Raw genomic sequence first — 22,284 nt, 5'->3', positions numbered from 1 at the left:
AAATTAGCAGCCGCAGGGCAGTATTTCTGTAATTAATTCCTGTCTGTGAGGACTACGTTTTTATTTGAAGGTCTGTCAGAGATTTTCCAAATGGTTAAAAAAAAACAAAAAAACACTGAGTATTTTAAAGCCTTTTAGTACAATGATGATATTTGGAAAGTTTCTTATAAATAATTTAGTAAAATATTTGCTTTTAGGTCATTAGCTGCATTCGTCTCCAAATAAGAGAGCTGAGAGAAATTTTGCTCTTTTTAGTTTCTGTGTATTTAATGATGAAACTCAAGTGTTTAATACCATGTGGATATTTTTTTGTTTCTGAATACTAGCAATTAGTGTGTAGTTCTTTTCTCATGAGGTTGTCTAAAAACAGATGACGCATGATAGCAACAAAATATGCCAATGGCAGAATACAGGTCTAAACCTAACTTTTTTTTTTCACGCTTCATCTTTCTTTGTTTTTTTTCCTTCTCTGTTACCTGCAGCAGACTGCTATGCCAGCAATCTCTGTTCTAGATTTGGTATGTTCTTGTTTCTTTCCCTTCAGTACTTTTTTCCTGTCTTGATTTTCTTTTTTCTTTTAGTGGTGATTATTTTATGTTTTCAGTAGATTCAGTTCTCCTTAGGGGTGTCCTAGATCAGGAGATGTGGCCATGTGCCTCTCTAGAAGCATGCCTTGAATGTTACTAGATTTAGACACTCTGCTTTTCTCCGTTAATTTTAAGTGTTACTGTTTGTTTATGGTTTTGACCTTTTCTCAGTTTTAGTCATAAATTGAGTCTGTGTTTTCTTATGTAGTCATAAATACATGAGCAAAAGAAATACATTTTGCCATGAGTAATCTATTTTATTCTTGTTACGTTAGAAATACATTTGAAATATCCAGTTGTTAATGAACTCAAAACTAAGATGTCACTGTTGGTAGAGTAAGAGAGGTTTCTGCTATATATGTATGCTGTGCTTTCTTTAATAATATCACCTGGATTTTAGCTTAGTTTATCAGCCATGCCAGTTTATAGTCTGCTGAAAAATACCTAAGGTCACAGTCTGTTGTAAATTCCATGTGTTTATTGTCAGTATTGGGGAAATTTGGTTGATCATCTAGTGCCCATTATGCTTGTGTGCTATATCTGTGTCACCTGCTAGACAATTATGTTCTGAATGATGTATTTATATTAACTTTAAGGCAGTATGTATTCTTAGTCAACGTCTAAGTGATATAAACCCAATATGAGACAGTACTTTAAAAATCCCTGAATTAAGGTTCGACTTTAATGGCCTTTTCACCAAATAATAGCCCCCCCCCCCAGCAATTTAAATATCACAGTGGCGGTAGCACCCTATAGGGAAGCCTTTCTTGTGGACATATCTCCTCCTTGGTGATTAGAAGATGTATTTTCTGAGCTCTGTACTTTTTTTTTTTTTACATGAAACAAAGATTTAAAAATATACATTTTTCCTCTCTACTTTTTTGTGTATTAAGGTGTACATAAGTGTAGTTGGAAAATATTCATCAACTAGAGTCATGTCTTTGTGTGAGGTATTTAACAAATATTTGCTTACATGGAAGACACTGGCCCGAGGTGTTGTCTTTAATATACTGGCCAACTCTGAGGCTCAAAGAGAATTGTTTATGCTGTGATGAATTCTATAACAGATAAACAATCATCTTAAGAATAATGATTGCACCAAGATTTTTATTCCACAGAAATAATCTCAAACTTTTATTTCTTTAAGAGGTAATTACTTTGAGTATTAATATTGATCTTAGTCACATGTTTCAGAGCATTTCTTAGCCTAATTTCCCAGTAAATGTTAATATTCTTAACAACATTATTTGTAGACTTCTTATGATGTCAGAATGGGCAGGTTGCCCTGGGAGAAGCTCTTGTGTAAAGGTGTTGGTCGTCTCCTGCAGTAGTAAGGATAAGGACAGGTACGTGACCGTATAGGCAGTGACAGTATGGTGTATGGTTCTTAAGCTATTTTCTTAGGCAGGTCACGGGACTGTCAGGTGCCTGAAGCGGTGAATGAGGCAGGTCTCTTCCTGTTCGGGAGCAGCCGGGTTTCGTATGGTTGGAGGGCTGCTAGGATGGTTTCTGTCTCCGGTTTCTCTGCAGCCTGTCATCCCACCTGGCCCGGGGTCTGCATTCTTCCTAGACTCATACCCACCCGTCCACGTAACATCTCCACATGCAGTCAAATAAGACTTTCCAAATGCAGCATGTTCAAAACGAAATCCCTTCTGTCCTCTGTGCGCCCTGCACTGCTTGTCACTCTGCCTCCCCCTTCCCTGTGTCAGTGGATGTTTCGTGCCACTTAGCCGAGGACCCTCACAGCCATCGGCAACTCCTTTTTCCTCTCTGTTCGGGAAGTCCACTGGCTTTACTTCCTCAGAAGCTGACACTTCTAAGCACCCCGGACCTGAGCTGGCATCCTTTTCTGCCTGGGCCCCTGCAGGAGACTGGCTGGGCCCCTGGGTTCTGTCCTGGTCCCTTCCTGTGGCGTTGTCTGCATACACGCGGCCATCCCGTGTGAATGTCCTCTCACAGCCTTCAGAAGGGAGGCTCCCTTCACTTAGACTTTGTGACACAGGTGGCGTTTGGTCTCTCCAGGCCCCATCTCCTTCACGCCCTGACCCACTCCCCTCTAGCCTGCCTGTCACCCTGAGTGTCCCTCCATGTGCTGGGCCAACCTCTTCGCCGGGGTGCCTGTGCCTGGCTCCCTCACCCCATGCACGTCTCGCTCAGATGCACCTTTCAGGGAGGCCGCCTGCCTGTGCTGCGCCCCTCTTCGCTGAGCTCTGTGTCTCTGTACTGTCTTTGGGTGTTTAGACGCGTTACTCGTCATTGTGTGCGTGTGTCGCCTCTCGGTAGCTTGCACCTCCTCACGATTAGTGGCCTTTGTCCAGGTTTCTAGAAGAGTTGTCGGAGATGTCGAGTGAGTGGAATGGGATCTTGGGGCCAGTCCCCAGCCTCCCAAAGGTGTGGTCCTTCCCTACTGTCAGCAGCCCAAGGGTGAAACTGTTATGAGGTGGTCCCCATCTTACTTCCCAAGGTGGTGTATGCTCCTGTTCACATCCAGGTGTGCTTGCTGGACAGGGCCCCTCAGCGCCAGGTTCCCACAAAGCACCTTTTGTCTTTGGGCCTTTCCCTTGGATCCCTGGGCAGATCTGCCTGCTTCCTCATGGCACAGTGCTCTGCCCCATCTGTGGCACCTGTCTCTAACTTGTCTGGCCTGTTCAGTTAGGACTTCAGGGCTTAACCGCAGCTGTGGCTTTTCCCTGGCCGGCTCCCAAGGGCAGTAGCTTACCCTTCCCCCTCCCAGTGGGACGTGGGACTTGTGCCTCCAGGTTGACAAATAGTTACATGTATTGCTCTCATTTCCTCATAACAAACCCAGCGTGTGAGAGATTTGCCCAGGATCATGAAGATCGTGTGAGGGTCAGGGTTCTTCCAACCCAGCATGTGGAAGACTCAACCAGTACAGGCACGTCCCCTAGCCTGAAAATCTGGAATCCGGAATCCTCCACATCCAAAGCTTTCTGAGTGCTGACATGACACTGTAAGTGGAACATTCCACACCTGGCGTCCTGTGATGGCTGGTAGTCAAAGCTTCGCTTTATGCACACGTTATTTAAAGTATTATGTAAAATTACCTTCAGGCTGTGTGTATAAGGTGTACATGAAACATAAATGAGCTTTTTGTTTAGATTTGGGTCCCATCCCCAAGACATCTCATTAGGTATGTGCATATATTCCAAAATCCAGAAAAATTCCAAAATAGAAACACTTCTGGTCCCAGCATTTTGGATTTAGGGATACTCAACTTGTTTCACATAGATCAAGTGAGAGTCAAGGTCTAATCAGGATTTTCTGAGTTCATATTAAGTGCCCTTCGTACAACGTGAAAATACCTGTTTTCATAAAACTGTGTTAGTAGGAGCCATCTTTCTGGAAATGTCTTCGGCCTGGCGGTCTCCCTGTGACTAGCCTCAGCTTTGTCTTGTTACCACATTTTGATGGGTCGTCTGCTGACCCCGATACCACTGGAGCTCACAGGAAAAACTTCCTCCTCAGGGTCATACCAGGGAAGAAGTGTTGCCAGAGATTTCAGTGCTCTCTGTTTCCCACCCCCTGAAACGCAAGCTGGGTCTTCCCACACAGGCCTCTTTCCTGCCTGGTCTGCACGCGGGGTGCAGCCTGTGAGCACACCCCTCTTTCCGCATCCTGGGTATAGAAGCCTGATGAGAGTAAAAGCCTTGTAAACATTTCAAGCAAGAATTAGCGGGAAGCCTAATTTGAGAATTACACCTTCAGAGAGACCTGTGTGAAGAAAGTTGGACTATATTTGGCCTATTCAGGTTGAAGTACTCTGGAATGAAATTGGCTGTGCCCGAATGTCAGAGCCATAGGACAGTCACCGTGCATCTTCTAGAAGGGCCGGCTTTAGTCAAGGAGTTAGGAGGAGAGATATGTTCATATTAAAACCAGTATGTACATATTGTGGAGTAGAAAACAAAATTTGTAGGGTTGTGTAAGATAAAATGGTCACTAACTAAAGTGTATGTTGTGGGCTGCTTTGAGCCACTCTCTCTTACTCGGGGGTTACTCTGTTTAGTGCCTGCTGCTAGGGTATTTCGGTGGCTAAGCTTTAGATCTTACACCTGCTGCTAAAATTATGATTTTCTTTTTAAAAAAAAGAATGTATGTATTGTGCTGAGAGAAGGAAGCTGTCATTTAACTGAGTGCCGGGTGCTACTATGGCAGTCTCCTCTCGGTCAGTTAATACAAATGACTGTTCAGAGAGAGGACTTTGCTTTCCTAGTGAGGAAAGTGGCCCCTGTGACATGGAGTGGACCTTGGCTTGGACAGACAGCTGACCAGTTGCAGAGCTGGGTTCTGAAACCAGGTCTCATGGTACCAAAGGCAGTGAAAATGCCAAAAAGTAAAGGCTATCTCTTGACCCTGTTTTATGTTCAGATATAAGTTAATGTATTTTTGTGGTACAAAATTATAAATACATAGATCTCAGCTTGTATTTTTTTTAACCGGAAAAATACTACCTATTTTGGGAAATGTGGCCTGCCAGCATAGCAGACCTTGGTCCAAGCTTCCATAGTGGCTTTGAAATCCCAGCATCGTTCTTGATTTAGAATAACTTTTATTCTGGACTATCTTGATTCCTCAGGCAATAGTTCATTTGGGTTTTGTTTTGTTTTATCTATTCTGATCTCCCTCCAAATATTACTTCCTGCAAGGCTGCTTTTGGTGGCATGTGACTTTTCATTCTTTTTATCAAAGTGTTAACGTAACCCTTTAACCGTTACTGAATGTGAGTAAACCATACTGCTCAAGGTGCTGTTTGAGCTGTTATTTTGAGTTAAGAGATTCTCATTTTTCTCATTGGTGCTTTATGAGGGGGAGTAAAGCAACATATTTTAGAAGAACAAAACACTTTATGATTTGGAAATGGAAATATGTGATTTAGCCAAAGAATGGAAAGAAACTGCCTTGATTATAATAGCACTGGTTAATTTGCCTTCTTTTAAGAATAGTAAGTAATGAACTTAACACAAGGAAGAAGGCTCCTTGCTTACTGCCATCCAGATTTAGAAGAATAAAGGTTTTAAGAGAAAATACCTGTTTATAGATTTATAAGACAGCATTTGTACTTCTAATTATGAGAATTGTTCTGATTTCTTAAAATCATACTTCTATTTATTTTTTTAAAAAACTTGAGAACTTATTTTTTTATTTTTTATTTTTTTTATGTCAGAATATTATGGGGGTACAAACATTTTGGTTACATATGATGCCTTTGGCATGTCCACTCCAGGGCTATAAGCATGCCCTTCCCCCATGCAGTGTGCTCTGCATCCACTAGTTGTGAGTTTACCCCCACTGCAAGTTAGCACAAGCCGTATGGAAAGTAATTTAGGGTTATCTCAGAGATATCCCTTGTTTTTAATTAGGGCTAGAAAGTGCAACATACATTAGTTTGTGCTTTGTTGGGTAAGGGAAAAGCCCCTGTTAATGCAATTTTACATTCTACCTTAAATTACTTTTCTGTAGAATATTTAATGTTTCAATTGATCTTTTATTTTGTTATCATTTCTATTTGGATGCTGTTTTCCTGTTTTCCATCGTTTATACTGATGGCTGAAATTCTTGCTAAATACCCCCAGCGCTGGCTGTGGCCCCTGGGCAGGGAGCGCACAGAGCAGAGGCTGGTTGCCTCGGTGGACTCCTCCCCTGGCCTCCTGCTGCTTCCTCCAGCGTCTGCTGCTGCCATAGAGCCCACAGAAGACAGTTACCCTGACGTCTCTGTTAGGCTTATACCTAGGTTGCACTAAAGAGAAAGTTAAATTGTCTTTTTGAGAAGACGGTTTTGTTTTCTGAGATGTTTTATTATTGTTGACTGACATGGAAGCCTAACGACACGGGTTAATGTCTTTCCCACTAGATATAGTATTCTTTTCCACAGAAATTAAGGACGAGTGAAGTTGGTAGATTTCTGTTTTTTTAAAAAAATGCATACAAACAGTTCAAATACAGAAGTTAACATTTTGTGTTTTTGCTTTAAACCATTTATAGACAAATCGGTAATTCTGTCGAAACTGAAACACAGGGATGTGTGTTTGGGATACGTCCTGGATTCCTGCAGTGGCTAGAGAGTGCCCTGCACGGCTTTGAGTTCCATTTTAATTTTAGAAACGCCGGGCCGGCTCCTCGGTGCCGTGTGGCAGCACAGCCGCGGCGGTGGCGGGCCTGTGCCAGATGAGCGAGTGGGAAATGCAGAGGGCTCAGAGTCACTGTCGCCTGAGGCATGGACAGCAGAAGTAGCTGTGTGTCAAGGTGGCAGAAAGGAAGAGTCTTAATCTGTTCTGCACTGGTGGTTAATCCAGGGTTCCTTTCTAGCAAAGGTATTTCCAACTTACGGTGCATAGAGATGTGACCAGGAGGATAAAGGAGCTAAAAACCAAAGAGAAGAGACTTAGGGTTTTGAAGACATCCTTAGATATTTGAATGATATGAAGGAAAGGTATTAAATTATGTGTTGTTTCAAAAAGGCAGGACATGAATGACCAAAAACAGAAAAAAACATCAGGTAATGACTTTTAGACCAACATAGGAACGTCTTGACCAGTTGTTCCCCGAACACAGAGTGGGCCGCACTGCGAGGTCGGCAGTGGCTCCCAGGCAGACGGAGCTCGGATAGGCCTCCTGCTGGTCTCAGGTGCACGTTCCGTGGTGCAGAGTCCGGGGCTGCTCCTGAGCTGGGAAGGAATTCTTGGAGTCTAGAATGGGATCTGGAGAGAAGGGATGGCAGAGGGCCAGGGAGGAAGAGCGGTGGTGGACCCTCGGTCCCCAGGAAAGGGCGGCTGCCACCGGCATAGCTCTCAGCAGGTGCCACAGTCCACCGCAGTCTTGTGCTGCTGCGCGAACCCACCCACTGGGACACGAGTGCCAACCTCCCATATCCCAAGAGAGCAGAGAAGTTTTTCTTAACATTCAGAATGGAAATTAAAAAGAAAAAGAGGCAAAGGAAGAAGGAGGTTAAGTGTGTTCGGTAATTCCATAAAGTGGAGTATATCTGTTGTTTGAGTCTGTTAAATTTACACAAGTCAGTTAACTTACATTTATTCTAATGAAAGAATCATGTTTGTTTAGTGTGTGAACATATGAGGTGAACTTCATCTTTGGGCCATGATTAATGGAAGAATAACTTACAAAGGTTTTGGGCAATTATTTTGAAATAATAGAGCTAAAAATGCGCAAGTTTTATCATCTTCCAACAGTGATTTTAACCCGGCGTTCTGTACGTAACTCTGTGTATCTGTGTGTCTGCTTGTGTTCATGTGTCGCTTCATGTCTGTGCTTGTGGAGCTCACCGGGCGAAAGCTGAAGTCAGTGTGCTGTCAGTTGCAGGACGAGGAGCGGCGGCGCCAGCAGCAGCTGGAAGACATGCGCAGGCGGGAAGCAGAGGACCGCGCCCGGCAGGAGGGAGAGCGGCGGCAGCAGGAGGAGGAGCGAATAAAGCGGGACGCTGAAGAAAAGGTCATGGTCCTCTGAGGGCAGCTAGAGTCTTGAATTAGCCTGAACGTGAGCGATTGGCTGGGGCAGAGGGGCGTGGGCGTGTCGAGGTGCACGAGACAGAGCAGGGCCCGGACCCCCAGCCTTTGTCACTGGACCAGAAACGTAGCCCCGCCTGGCCCACCTACCTCTCCTCTGGACTGTCTCCAGGCTCCCTCGCCTTCTCGCGCGAGCCCCTCACGCTCTGATCGCGGGTCTGTGCAGCAGGGAGCCTCTTTGCGCAGGGTCTGCTAGTGGGGGCTCCCGTCCTCACTGGACATGGTCCAGCTCTTACTGTGAAGGCGGTGTTTGCTCAGTTATTGTTTAAGTTTAAACCATGGGAGGCAGTAGGAACACAGCAAGACAGTCTGTTCACGGTGGACGTTGACTGAAATTGCTCAGTTCTGGTTGGTGGTAAAGAGAGTAGATGGCTTATGCAAGGAAAACGTAGTATGTAATCTGGTTTATTTCCATATGTGCTTTGGTTTAATTCAAGCATTCCTTTTATAATTTAATTTTAAAATGGCAACTAATTTTGACATCCTGAGAAGTGGGAGCTTGAGATGTCGTTCTCCGGATGCTCTTTGTCTTGCGTGTTTGTAGCCGGGGCCTCCGGAGGAGGCGGCTCTAGTCGCTGGGGGTGCCGCCCCATCCCGAGCGGCCGCGCGTTGCTGTGTGTGGTGTGAGAGAAGCTGCTCTTCTCTGTTACTTCCCTTCCGTGAAGGTGGAAGCTCTGAGTGTCACAACTTCTGATGGGGAAAGGGTTTTTACTAATAATTCCTTCCTTGATAGTCCAGTGAACTATATTAGTAGAACACCCCTGCCTCCCCCCAAAGAAAGAACTTTCAGGAAGCTTTTTGTAGTGATATAATGTGTTAGGGTACAGAACTAGCCAAGAGTAAGAGTGTAGACATGATGTGACTCATTTCAATGAAAGTTTCAATACACTGAAACTTTGAAAGTAGTGATTTATGCATTTTATAGACCTCCACCCTCTTTAAAGTTTGTTATCATACTATCTGTCGTATCTGAACAGCTTTCGAAGTATTCTCAAAGAGTTTGGGCTTTCAGGATTAGGTTACCTTATGAGTCTTTCACTTGTATAATGATAAGTCAAAATTGATGATCTTTCTAAGGAAATCGGATTTCCAAAATTTTGAGCCACTTGATTTCTAAGTGTTTATGGTGTTTGTTGTTGTTTTGCTATTCTGTGAAAGCCCCTCTTGCCGTTTGGAAGGAGATGCTCTTCCAGTTCCGTGCCAGCGTGGGCTGCCCGCGCTGCGCCGTGCTCACTGCCCTAGTTAGGTCCTGGCCTGCAGCCGTGGCGGGCGGGCGGCCCCACGTCAGAGTGCGTGTGTGGAGGAAAGGGCCAGGCTGTGCTCTGTATGTTGAGAGGCTCTTGGGTTATTGAATTTTTCCAACATGTATTCTCACAACCCACGACTATGTCAAATACACCTGTTTTAGTAACTGCTTCTATAATTGAGTGGTCACTGTAAAAAGAAGCTGAATAACCTATTTTTTATACAGAATGTCCAAAATTGCTGGCTTTGCTTTGTTATAGAAAAATGTGCCATTCATTTGTTGAGTAGAATAAAATCATCTTATTGTAATTGTATCTACTCTTGGTATAACTAAAAGAGGACGTTTTGGTTTCTCCCTAAAATGTTATCAAGCAACTGTTCTTCATGTTAATACTATTCTTGATAGGTTCATTTAAAAGCCACAGAAGTCATTCTGGTTGATTCCCGACCCCAGGGGACACTCTGTGTAGACAAGAAGATAAAAATGTCTTTCCTTCAGAATCTGTCAACATAGAGCAAGAAGATACAGCAAGAAGCTGGGCTCAGGGCAATGATGGGCTGCGCTCATGCTTAGATTTTCCTCCCTCAGAAGCCGAGGCAGTGACCACTGTGTGTCTGCTGCGTGCCAGTGGCTGAGGGCATGGGGGACAGCGAAAGGTTACAGTAGGGACGGAAGCAGACCTGGTGCCGGCAAGGCCTAAAACCAGTCTCCCAGGGAGTGGGTCAGAACCCCGCCGTGCCCGTGGCCTAGCGCCAAACACCACTCGAGGCAGAGTCTTCTGTTGGATCTCTCATCCCTTCCTATTCACTTTTCCTTGTGCTCTGAAACTTTCGTCAATCTTAAAAACTGTGCTGTTACCTTTTTTAATGTTAAAAGAATTTTAACACTGTCAACTGTAGTTTGTGCAGATGTATGTTAGAAAAAATGTACAGTATGTGTCAAAATATATTTGAATATCTTGTTGCTGTTACGATTAACGCCTGGCTCTCTACTTTTCTGTAAGAAGTTGACTACGATTCAAAATACAAGTTAAGAACTGTGGAAAGCATATTTGTTAGATTATTGCTTTGGGAAAATGAGTGATTTTTTACAGTTCGTGGTTTCCTGTGAATTTCCCCCTCACACCTGGAGGTGAGCTGGGGCTGCTCACGCTGTCCCTGTCCAGCAGGCACTGGGCTGAGCTGCCCGGCTGGGCGGGGAGCACTCAGGCCTGCCCGGGCGTGCTGGCCCTGGACAGCCAGGCAGAGCCCATGTTTAGTCTTGTGTTGTCCTTAAAGGCAGCGTAACAGGTAAGTTACCGTGCTGCCAGGAGCAGAAGGAGCGTGAAGGAAAGAGGAAGCAGGCAGGAAGGCAGGCAGAGGCGCACTAAGTCCAGCTGAACAGTCGAAAGCGGGAGTCAGAGCCTGAGTGCGAATTCAGTCTGTGCTTCTAGCAGCTTGCCGTCAGACGCCCCAGAGTAGCATGTGTTTGCCTAAGTCTCAAGAGAAGACATCCAGGTTGACCTTCAGCTTCTGTTACAGTAATTACGACATCTAAGCTTTGACGTCCCATGGTGATAGGGTCTGCTCCCTGTGATGGCCTAGTGGGTGGGCCGTCCCCTCCTGACCTCTGACCTGTGCACTCTTGTCTATTCCCGCCTGCAGAGGCGACAGGAAGAAGGGTATTACAGCCGCCTGGAGGCCGAGAGGCGCAGACAGCAGGACGAAGCGGCGCGCAGGTTGCTGGAGCCCGAGGAGCCCGCTCTGTGCCGCCCTCCACTTCCTCGGGACTACGAGCCCGCGCCCCCGTCCCCCGTGCCCAGCGCCCCTCCTCCCCCGCCTCAGCGAAACGCCTCCTACCTCAAAACCCAGGTCCTCTCCCCCGACTCGCTGTTCACTGCCAAGTTTGTTGCGTACAATGAGGAGGAGGAGGAGGAGGAGGAGGACTGCAGCCTGGCAGGTCAGGATAAGTACTCCAGCACCAGGAAGTCTCATGGGGACCTTCTTCCTGCCCCCCTTAAGCCACAGCCGCCCCCCTGCCTGCCGCGCCCGGCCTCCGATGGCATCTCTCTCTCCAACTCATTCCAGCCACCCTCGGCCAAAGCCAACAGTACTGCTCACAAAAAAGGCCAGCCCCCACCCCCTCCAAACAAACCAGGCTCCTACCATCCCAGCCACCGCACAGGCAGAGGTAAAAAAGATAGAGTGGCAAATCAAGCTCTGTGTGTCTCCGTGATTGGAACCTTGTAATCTCCCTGCACTCCTGCCGCTGCGGTACGATCCATCGCAGTCATCCTTGCTTTGGAATTTGGACTTCACTTGATCACTGGTCTCTGCGCGGTGATCTCCTCTATCTCCAATTGTGATGTCTGTGCTGGTAGCTCTGATAGATGTCTCAGCGCTCCAGTTTCTTTAATGCTTTAAAAAGTTCCATTTCTCTGATCAACTGACAACAGTCAGTCCTCCTTTACTCCCCGAATCACTTGAAGTACTGTTGGTCTTGGCTTTCATTCTCTACCTCTTCAAATTTTTATTTTTTTTTGGTTGAACAAAGTAGTGCCTTTTCACACATTTTAGTATCTTTGAAGATAAAGTGTTATTGTTACATTTTCAGTTTCCGTTCTTTAACATGAATAGAACTTTTTTGTTCTGGATTAAGCGGCTTTTCGTGGTGATTGGTTTTTGTACTTGGAGCATCTGCTAAGCATTTGCTAAGCTGGTTAACTGGCTCTATGACCTCAACGCAGGCTGCCTCTGCCAAGGGCCAGAGATCCTAGTCATCGTGAAGTTCCTCTCTTTCCTTTTTCCCCTTTAACCGTTCTCTTTCCTTCCTGCTACCTTGCACCCCAGCACCTCGAGGCACCAGCAGCCAGACCTCAGTCAGCATGCTGTCACCATTGGTTACCTTAGTCAGCATGCCGTTACTATTAGTCAAACCCGCTAAAGTGACAGCAGTGCACGCCGGTCCTCCTGCCTGGGAGAGGACCTCGAGGCCACCGCAGGCATTGATTCCGTAGTTGGTTTGTGAGAGAGCCCCGAATGTTGTGTTTAACATATAACTAAATTATGAGGATTCTAATCTAACGCTAGTCTTAACTATAAATGAAATTGGATGTCTGGCACTAAGCATCCTCAGATACAGTAATGTTACTTTTAACGAGTATGCAAGAATCTACTAGGTTCTGCATAATTTTGCATAAACAATACATAGGACTCAATTCTGAAAGAAGTTGAATCTTCTAAGACTTCGTGTAATTGCAACTCTTACATAACAAATGAGCTTTGGCAGAATTCTGTTTTTTTCTCACCTGGGTCAGAGCTTTGATCCACTTTGCAGATTTAGTGTATTAATATTTAGATTGAGTCATTTTGGAAGCCAAACTTAAATATTTTTGTAAAATATCTATAGTAAATGTCTGGAATCTGGTACCTTTTAAAGATGCTTATGGCATAATAGTAAATTTTGAAGCAAGATGGCATCAGTCACCTTGTATATCAGATTTAATAAGCTGGACTATAAGTACTTTATAAGTGGCATGGCATGAATAGGAGGCTTGCTGGCAGAGTGTTGCAGCGTCTCTTCTAACCATCCTGGCTCACGCTTACACACTAACCCTTGTTCTGCTTCACACTTAAAGCACCACACAGCAGCAGGTTATACCTGCATCTGATTGCTCGGCCTCTTTGAAGACTCCTTCATAAAGCCAGCGCCGCCGTCTGCGCCACACGCAGAGGGCGTTCTGACCTTGGCACCTCTCGCCCACACGGCCTCGTTCCCTTGTTCGGCTCTGTCTGTGTTGCGAGCGCCCGGGTAAAGCTTGCTTTTGCCGACCGGGCCGGGTTTCTTCCACTGGGTGGTGTGAGGGACGGAATTAGTATGTGAACTGGAATGAATAGCACCAGATTTCAACATAGCAACATATTAAATATTTGTTACTAAAGCTCTTTGAAAATTATTTGTAATTTGTATTATTCGCACATAGTCAGCTGAGAGTATTTGATACTCCAGTTAACTCTAAAAGTTCTGAAAATTTGAAGGATCTATTTTTTTACCAGTGGAAAAAACTGATATCACTCTTAAAGTTCAAAAGATACAGCACAATATTTTTAAAAACAAAATAAAGAAAAAATTTGTAATTAAAACTGGAAAAAAAAAAATCTCGCCATGCAAATAATTTACCTTACGGCCCCTTTGGTTTGCCTTAAGGCGGAAGCGTGCTCTTGTTCAGTCTTTTGAGTCTTTGCGGAGGTGACGTCCCCCACTGCCGCAGAGGCGGGGCAGGACGCAAGGTGCAGTGCTGCACGGCGCTGCGCTCACCTGGCACGAGTCGTGTGCTCGCATGCAGGTCTCTTGTAAGAAGAGAAGCAAAATTCATTTTTGTGTGACTTGACTACAAAAGAATTTTAATGTGAAAATATTGTAATAATTTTGAGGCCTACTTAATCCAATATTCAGTGCTGTCAGTGTTTGCTGAACATTTGGGGCATTTATTACTCCCGCCTGTATCACTAGAAGCGGATTTTTCAAGTGTGAATTTATTTTTCTTGCTAACTTCACAATTAATAGAAACACTTTAATCATTTTAATAACACTATATTAGTGACAATATTAGCTAATACTTGGATAAATTTAAAACTTATCTGTACCACCTCTTTTGATCTTCAGCAACCCATGGAAGCTGACTGGGCAGACACTGCTGCCAGTGGGCTGGTTGCACTCTCCACGGGTCTGGGCCGGTCAGAGGCAGCCCTGGGGCCATGGGCATCGCTGGGGCCGTGGGCAGCGGCTGCCCAGTCTTCCCTCCCACCGTGCTGCTTCGAGTCTTGTTTTTGCTCCGTTAGTGATTTTGTGTCTGCACCACTAGTATCAAACACTAGGAGTTTTTTTTTTTTTTTGTAGCTCATGTGTTTAAAAAGTTTTGCTTTATTTTGTTTTTAATAATTATAGCCATTCATCTTAAAAGAGAAATTCAATCGCTGTCCTGAAAAGGAGAACTTCAATTATGTGATTACTTCTAAATCTCTGGGTTTTATTTGCTCCAGTGATTTTATAAGAAAAATAGGAGTGTATCCGATAAGTTGTGCCTCATCTTCCCATTTCTGGACTTGCCTTTTCAATATATGATGATAATGTATTTTATATGATTTAAACTTTCTGGATAGATATTCATTACAGTTTTTCTCTCTGATAATAAAGGGTGTCAGGTCAATCATTAATATGTAGTGCCTTTTGAGGGTAGCGATTGGATTACTCGGGCCACTCACAGTTATAAATTTCAAATGGATGAATCTGATGTGACATGAAGAGCTTTTTGCCTTATTTATTCAGTAATTAAAGATATCTTATTTTTCTATGAGCACTGCATCATAAGTTAAGTTTTGGAAATAATTCAAATACTTCAACTTATACTTTTTCTTTTATGGACAAGGACCCAACTCGTACCTGGGATCTGCCGGCACAGTTGTTGGCGCCCATGATGCTCACTGGGACCCGAGAGAGAAGCGCTCTAAAAGGTACTGACCGCTGCGCCGGGTGCGTCACCTCACCTGTCAGGGATGCCTTGTTTCATTCCTTTCAACTTTTTAAAAACCGTATAAAGCTGGGTTGACATTTCAGAGACTTCATTATCTGCTCAGGTGTTTCCCACTGTACAGAATCATGCGAGCGTATAAGCTTTGTAAATTTCGTGTTGCCAGTGTAGTTCTGATTCAGACAGTGAAATGCGTACTGGGCTTGCTTGTCAGAAAATTAGGGTAGCAGGACACGCTGCTGCCAGCTTCCACCAGAGAAGGCGGGAAAATCAAGGACAGTGTCCAGAGGTCTTGTTAGACTGCACGAGGCCAACTCTGATGGTGCACAACAAATAAATAGACCTCATGTCTCCACTGAATGTGCTCACCTAGATTGTAGTTGGAAATGCTGCTGCCCCAGCCGCTCTTAAAATACAGATGTTGAACTGAACAGAGAATCTTCAGTACCATCTGTAACTTGTTGTTAAATTAGGTATGTATATAGATGCCTAAGGTATGTGTAAGATTCATTAAAATGTCGTATTTTAAAACTGTACCCCTCAGTTAAACTTGTTTAACTGATAAGAATTATCTCCTTGCTAAAATTTAACTTACTTGTGTTTTGAGAGTTGAATGTGACTGGGGATAGTTAATGTTTTAATAAGCAGAACATTCTGCCCTTTGTTTCCTATGTGGGTTTAAATACAGCCCGTATACTTTTAACGAAAGGAAAAGTAATAGCAAAATTTAACAAAGAATGAGTCTCTGAAAATTTTAATTAATTGCCCACTATGTAGATTTACCTGATTGTTAATAAGTTATTTCTACTTTAACCGGTAATCTTTTGTGTTTGTCTCCTAGCAGCCAAGAGGCAGATTTACCTGGGAGTCCTGGAGCCCCTGAAAGCTTGACGTTCAAGGAGCGCCAGCGTCTTTTCTCACAAGGTCAAGATGTGTCGAATAGAGTAAAAGCTTCCCGCAAATTGACAGAGCTGGAAAACGAGCTGAACACAAAGTGAAAAACAGGAGAAGGGCACCTTGTATTTACCCCGAAATTCTCTCCGTTGTGGGTTTCAGGTGTGAGTTTGAAGAGGAAGGGAGGTTATATTTCTGAGTGATTAGTCATTTCTGTTCTTAAAATGGTTGGGATTTAGAGATGTTTCAATTCCAAGAAATTCTGTTTTACTTTACCAAGAGATTGTCATTTATGTAATTTAAACACTGTTTAATTTCTTAGTTATCTGGCTCACATGAAGATAACTTTTTTGTTAGTTTCATTTTTGGAGTCTTGAGTTCAAAGGGGATAGAATGAATGGAGGAGATAATGGGATATGTCTTCTCTCTCATCTTCCCCCCATAATCGACCCAGGAGCACAAAGAAGTTCTGTTTCTCTTCTTTTTCAAAAACTGATTTAGTTATCAAACAGAATAGCTTGAACTACTCTGACTGTTGTTTGCACTATTTAGCAGCGGCTACACACTGTTGTATAGAAGAAAGAACACATGAGGGCGTGGTCCCCATGTCACCTGAGCCTGTCTGCTCACAGGTGTCCTTTCAGTCTGCCTTGTGCAGCAGTCCAGATCGCAGCTTCCTGTGAGATGCTGCACACCTCAGACCATCGTGTCTCATTCCATACAAGTCTGAGCCCTCCTGATCAATTCTAAATATTTGATTTAAAAAAAAAAAATTCTGAAAGAAGAAAATTTTAAGGATTTAAGCTTAGGTGATTTTATTTTTATAAATATCAGACTATTGTTATACTTAATGAATCATTGGTGAATTTAAAGATGACAGCTATGTTAGAAAGTTAACTAATAGTTTAGATGTCCCAAGGGCTCTCTGAAAGAGGATGTCTCAGGCTGAACAGTGTTCGTGTGACTAGGAACAAAAGTGTCTGAGGACAGGAGATTGGCAGGAGACACTCAAGCACAACTATCGCTCAGATTCCAAATTTGAAGGAAATTTGCACTGATGTGCCAGCGCATGCAGGGAAGGGAGAGGTTCGATGACATACGGCATCTGTAATTTAAGTGTTGTAAGAATAACTCATATGGTGGTTCGGGCTATTTTTTTTTATAGTATAATAGAGTTATTTAATTTTGATTTGCCTAATTTTTAGTTACCACTGTCATTTCTTCAGCCGTGGGCCTGTGGTTGGTGTTGGGGAGATGGGCCTCTGTCTTATACCGTGTGGTGTGAAGATGATGAATTACCTTGTGATTATAAGAAGATTTTCTATTTGACACAGCCCTAAGGGTGGGGTCCAGGATGTCTTTGTTCTCTTACAAATATGTATGTTAGGAAAATACGCACACTTTCAAAGAGAAGAATAGAGGCTTTTGCTGCCTTATAAATCACTTTTAATAAGAGTTGTATGATTAATCATTAAAAATGCGAGTGTAAATATTTTTTTATGTCTATCAGGGTTCTTGTTTGAAAGTGTGCTTTTACCACTACCCTTGTTTCAGTAAGAGAGCGAAGTGGCCCTGCGTGTGTATGAAGGATTTGCTTGTTTGCTCCACAAGTTCCAGGAAAAGCAGGCTCCTCCCAGGTATTTCGAGAGCACTGGAGGCCTTAAGGTGACGAAATCCACGCTTCCCCTAAAGAAAAGAGATGCAAATGAATTACTTCTCTGTTAATATATAGAAAAACAAATACACATAAGTACATACAAATACATGTAAATATCTGCATACAGGGATATTTGTATGTGTGGTTGTAAAACCCCTGAACAAGTGGATTTGGCCATCTTTGGACAATTAGGTCAAATGTGAATATGTGTAAAAGTGCTTTTCATAACTCTGCATTACTATGGAAAAAACATCAAAACTGCTGTAGTTTTCCATTTCTACTGTATTTGAGTTGCAACCTATTTTTAATAAACTTTGTATGTATTTAAGTGTATTTGCTATTATTTTGAAAGTGCTGACAAAGTTTATATTTGTAACATCAGCCTTCTTCTCCCCTGTCTTTTTTCCGTCTGTTCACTCATTCATTAAACATGTCCTGAGTATCATTTCCGTGTCGACAGTGTTTTTTCTCGGGGCCGTGCGTGGGTAGCCGGCTGGTAGCTTTCACAGTGGCTCGTGTGCAGGTTCCGCCGCCTGGGCCTTCGTGCCTTCGGCGTTGCGTGCAGCAATGCCAGGTGGTCACGTGGACCGTTTCCCGGTCATACCACCCCTTGATGGCCGCTTCGAAATTCCCAGCTGTCCCCAGCAGTAAGCAGACTGTGTAAGTACGGTGTCCTGGTGAGACGTGTGTGGATGCAGGCACCCCCAAGAGCGGCTCTTGTGAAGAGTGTGTTTGTCTTACGGCGACACGGCAATGGTCAGGACTCGGGAGCTCGGGCCTCCCCCGGGGCCTCTGAGGCGTGCTCTCCCCGCCCGGCCTGTTCCCGTGTGCTTCCCCTGTGGCCCGGGAGCCGGAGGGCAGGCGCGGGCAGGCCGGAGGAGGCACAGTGCAGAAAGACGGGAGCAGTGAGCTTTGAGATCCTTGCATATCGGAGTGACTGTAATTAACAGTGTGTGTAAAAGTAAGCTCAGAAGGACTTTCACAGAGGAAGGAGTGCCTTGGGATGGTAGAGACTTGTGTATACATGGGTAGGACGGCATGTTTACATGTTGGAACTACAGTGTTTGCTTTTCCTATATTTTGATGCCTAAAAAGTTACTTTAAAGTTTGGGAAGATAAAAACTTGTGGACTCAGTTTTCATCTCAAGGCCTGTGCTTCTGTCACTATTAATGGAAACAGTGATTCTGATCTGCAGTGAGGTCAGTGGTCTTCTGTCATACGGACCAGCAACGTTCTTGATTATTTTCTGGTCCGTACCATTGGACAAAATTCCCTTTATGTTTCATTGAATGGGAAGCTGATTTCAAAGATTTAGTTAGATTTAGTAACATTATACAAGATTTAAGAGCAATAACTTTCAGAAAGAAAAATTATATGCAAAAAGTGACAGTTTTTTTTTATTCCAGTATTTCATCCAGTTTATTCAAAGAAGTTAGATAACCCCAAAGGATATATTAACTGTATTTGATGTCAGATTGGGATATAGAAGCCAATTTCTTGTGTGATTTGTCCAGTAAATATTTATGGGTGCCTGGTCTGTGTCATCAGGTGACCGGTCTCACAGTGGTCACCTGGTATCCCAAGCAGCTTGTCTCTGCCCTCGAAATGCATAGCTCTAGGAGGACAAGCACATACTTTATAAATACATAGTAACTTAATTGTGTGTACGGGGAGGTGTATGGGGCACTTTGAGGGTAGACAGACCCATTTAAAATTACCGTGGGGAGGGTAGACTTTTTTGAGAAAATGATTCTCTCTTTTGGAAAAGAAGTCAGAGCCCAGGCAGGGGAAGCGCGGGCCGTGGGGCTGGACCTACCAGGTGGCAAAGCAGCGGACTTTCTAAGGCGTTGGGGAGAAGTTTGGTTTATATTCTTCATGCAGCAGGAAGCCCTCGCCTGGTTTTGAAAAAGCGTGTGGGGCCCCCTGCTTGCTTAGGAGGGTGACTCCGCTTGCTGGAAGGGGAGGCCAGCCACGAGGAGGCTTGTGCAGGAGTCGGGTGGGCAGGCCCGCTGTTGAGTGGCCAGAGGGGTGTCACCCAGACGGGAGCGTGCAGTGGGGCCTGGCGTTGTCGGCACGGTTTGTTACAGAGGTGCCCGGGGACAGATTAGGAAAGATGTCAGTGGAAACTCTGCCTTCCCTTCAAACAAGAACCAGTAACCGTGGCTTTCAGGTTGAGAACAGCACACTCACATGTCACTTCAGTGGATTAGATCTTACTGTTTTCTGCTCTTCTAAGGCGTGTGTTTTATTCTTTTATAGAGATTATAGGCCCAAATAAATGGTGTTAAATTGGGGACAGTGATTCCAGCTTCAACTTGGAATTTTTAAAGATATAAAACATTACATAATCTAATCCTTCTCCCCAAAGTAAAGAGACCTGGGAAACACCAGGTTAATAGTACAGTTTAACTCATTAACAGCCATGTGAGTTGTATTTAACTCACGCTAGTTTTGAGCCCAAGGCCTCATGAAGCATATGTAATTCACACATCTCTTCCTCTTGGGAGCCGTGAGAACTATTTTTCAAGTTGCATGTAACTCACACAGAAAACAATAAAAAATAACAAATGTTTCATTAAATTAGGATTGTTTTGTTTTCAAAGTTTTTACTCTATTTTTGTAATAAAACACCATGGCCCCAAGGAAAACATATTTTTTCTTAGTGTGGCAGTCAGCATTTAAAAATGTCCCGCCTGCCTCTCCCGGGTTTTTTTTTTTCATGAGAACAGCCCCAGAAATATAAAAACAGCCTGAGTTGAACAAAATATGTAACATGCTCTAAACAGCATATCCAAAAAAGGTGGGCCAGGCATGGTGGCTCACACCTGTAATGCAACACTGTGGGAGGCCCAGGCTGGAGGATCACTTGAGGTCAGAAGTTTGAGACTAACCTGAGCAACATAGCAAGATTCTATCTCTACAAAAAATCAAAATCAGCCAGGCATGGCGGTGCGCACCTGTTCCAACTACTTGGGAGGCTGAGGCAGGAGGATCCCTTGAGCTCAGGAGTTCAGGAATGCAGTGAGCTGTGATTGTGACATTATACTTCAGCCTGGGCCACAGAGTGAGACCCTGTATCAAAAAAATTAAAAAGGGGGGGAAGGGAGCTTAGCTAGGTAGTGCTGGGCCTTTGATTTGTCCTGATTTCTATTACTGTCAACACCTAAATACTTGAAAATTACGTAGATACAGAACCTGTCCAGAGTCCTCCACCTCTTTGTGGACCGAGAGTGTGACTTCTTCACTGAAGCTCTTTCCCTTCCTGTAATGTGTGAGGCTTATTGCTCATTGTTTCAGGCCTTTTAATTGGTCTTCAGTTTAATAAAGGGATAGCTCCAAGAAGGGTGGTGCTGCCTTACATACATACATAGTTCCATCAGATCACACTCAGAAAGAATTCTTATCTCCTATGCCAAGAAAAGGAATTGTTGAAATACGAACAAAAGTAGGAACTCAGGATGAAGGAGGAGTGCAAATGGCAGACTCCAGTGGGAGGAAACTGGGGCTCCTGGCGTCCTGGCCCGTGACCAGCTCCGTGTCATCGGAACAGGAGTGACATGGGTGCCTTCAGGGAGGAAGTTGCTCAGCTGTAGGTTCTAAGAGGAGTTCTGTGGCACTGGGCGGGGTGGTCCTGAATATCCTTCACTCGGTGACTGTGGGGCTGACTCACAGGCACATACTCAGGGCTCTGGGTGTCCAGAGCAGAAGCACATTTGTAACTCAGCAGGGCTTCAGTTGGAATGCCCAGAGCCTGGTGGTCGTGCAAGCAGTGTAAACATTTTATTCAGGAGCTTTGTCATGGGGGAAAGAGACTTCAGTGTGGAGCTGGGCCCAACTTTGCACACAGCAAGGACAAATGGAATTTTTTTTTTTTTTTTTGAGACAGAGTCTCACTCTGTCACCCAGGTTAGAGTGCAGTGGCGTCATCGTAGCTCACAGCAACCTCAAACTCCTGGGCTCAAGGGAGCCTCCTGCCTCAGCCTCCCGAGTAGCTGGGACTACAGGTGCCACCACCACACCTGGCTAATTGTTCTATTTTTAGTAGAGACAGAGTCCTGCCTGGGCCTCCCAGAGTGCTGGGACTCCAGGCGTGAGCCACCGAGTCTGGCTGACAGATGGGAATTTGTAGCCAAGGAACAAGGTAGAGACTGGGGGGGGGGGGGTTGTGGCTAAACTGACCTTCCAGGACTCTTGCTGAAGGCAGGCCGAGTGACCCCATGGAGGATGAGGAGCCTGACCCGATGTCCAGCGTGGGGGTGGGGGCTCGCGCTAACCTGACTGGGCGGGCAGGGGTCTTGCTGCAGCTGGCCAACGCAGACGTGAGGCCTGGTAGAGAAGGGCCTGGGGGAGCTCAAGATCCTCAAGGAAGGAGCCCTTGCGCTGGTGCCAGGAGGAAGGGGGCGTCGCGCTGCCAGTCAACAGCGATGACATCGAATGTCACTGCTTGTCACCACTGCTGAACTGCGAGCTCTGAACAGCTGACACTTCTCCTCATCGCTGTTTTCCTGGCAGACGCTACATGCTGAGTCAACATCTGCTGCATAAGTAAGTGGTAAGGACATGGCGCCCTGGAAACATGCCGGAACGGGGCCAGGAGACCTCCGTCCTCCCCGACCCGCTAGCACTGCGTCTCCGCGAGCTTGTTTCCACGCCCTCACGACAGAGGCGGTGGTCCGGGGCAGCTCTGTCCATCGAAATACAACGCCAGCCACTTTTCAAACGCTCCGTCTTCTGGTGAACCACATGAGCACAGTAAAAGGAAGCTCAGGTGAAACAAATTTTAATGCATTCTATTTCGCCTAATATATCCTAAACAGTATCATTCCAACATGCGATCAGTATAAAA

General features: G+C 44.7%; 1 protein-coding gene across 17 annotated transcripts in view; it reads left to right on the top strand.

Moving 5' to 3' along the window:
- Positions 1-17,882, top strand: part of AFDN (afadin, adherens junction formation factor) — a 148,705-nt gene extending 130,823 nt beyond the window's left edge. For 5 of the 17 annotated variants that reach the window (XM_076002789.1, XM_076002781.1, XM_076002779.1 and 2 more), the window contains 5 exons: positions 483-518; positions 7,923-8,057; positions 11,021-11,315; positions 14,785-14,869; positions 15,728-17,882. In XM_076002789.1, coding sequence (XP_075858904.1) covers positions 483-518; positions 7,923-8,057; positions 11,021-11,315; positions 14,785-14,869; positions 15,728-15,884 — 708 coding nt within the window. In that variant the 3' untranslated portion in view covers positions 15,885-17,882. Of the gene's footprint in view, positions 1-482; positions 519-7,922; positions 10,426-11,020; positions 11,316-14,782; positions 14,870-15,727 lie in introns of those variants that run through there. The other 12 variants (XM_076002791.1, XM_076002786.1, XM_076002784.1 and 9 more) reach the window with 7 other exon arrangements.
- The last annotated feature ends 4,402 nt before the right edge of the window (positions 17,883-22,284 follow it).

Source organism: Microcebus murinus, chromosome 5 (assembly GCF_040939455.1).
Source record: "Microcebus murinus isolate Inina chromosome 5, M.murinus_Inina_mat1.0, whole genome shotgun sequence".
In the NCBI taxonomy this organism is placed as follows: domain Eukaryota; kingdom Metazoa; phylum Chordata; class Mammalia; order Primates; family Cheirogaleidae; genus Microcebus; species Microcebus murinus.
The sequence above is the reverse complement of the archived record's forward strand: the minus strand, read 5'-3'. Positions and strand labels throughout refer to the sequence as shown.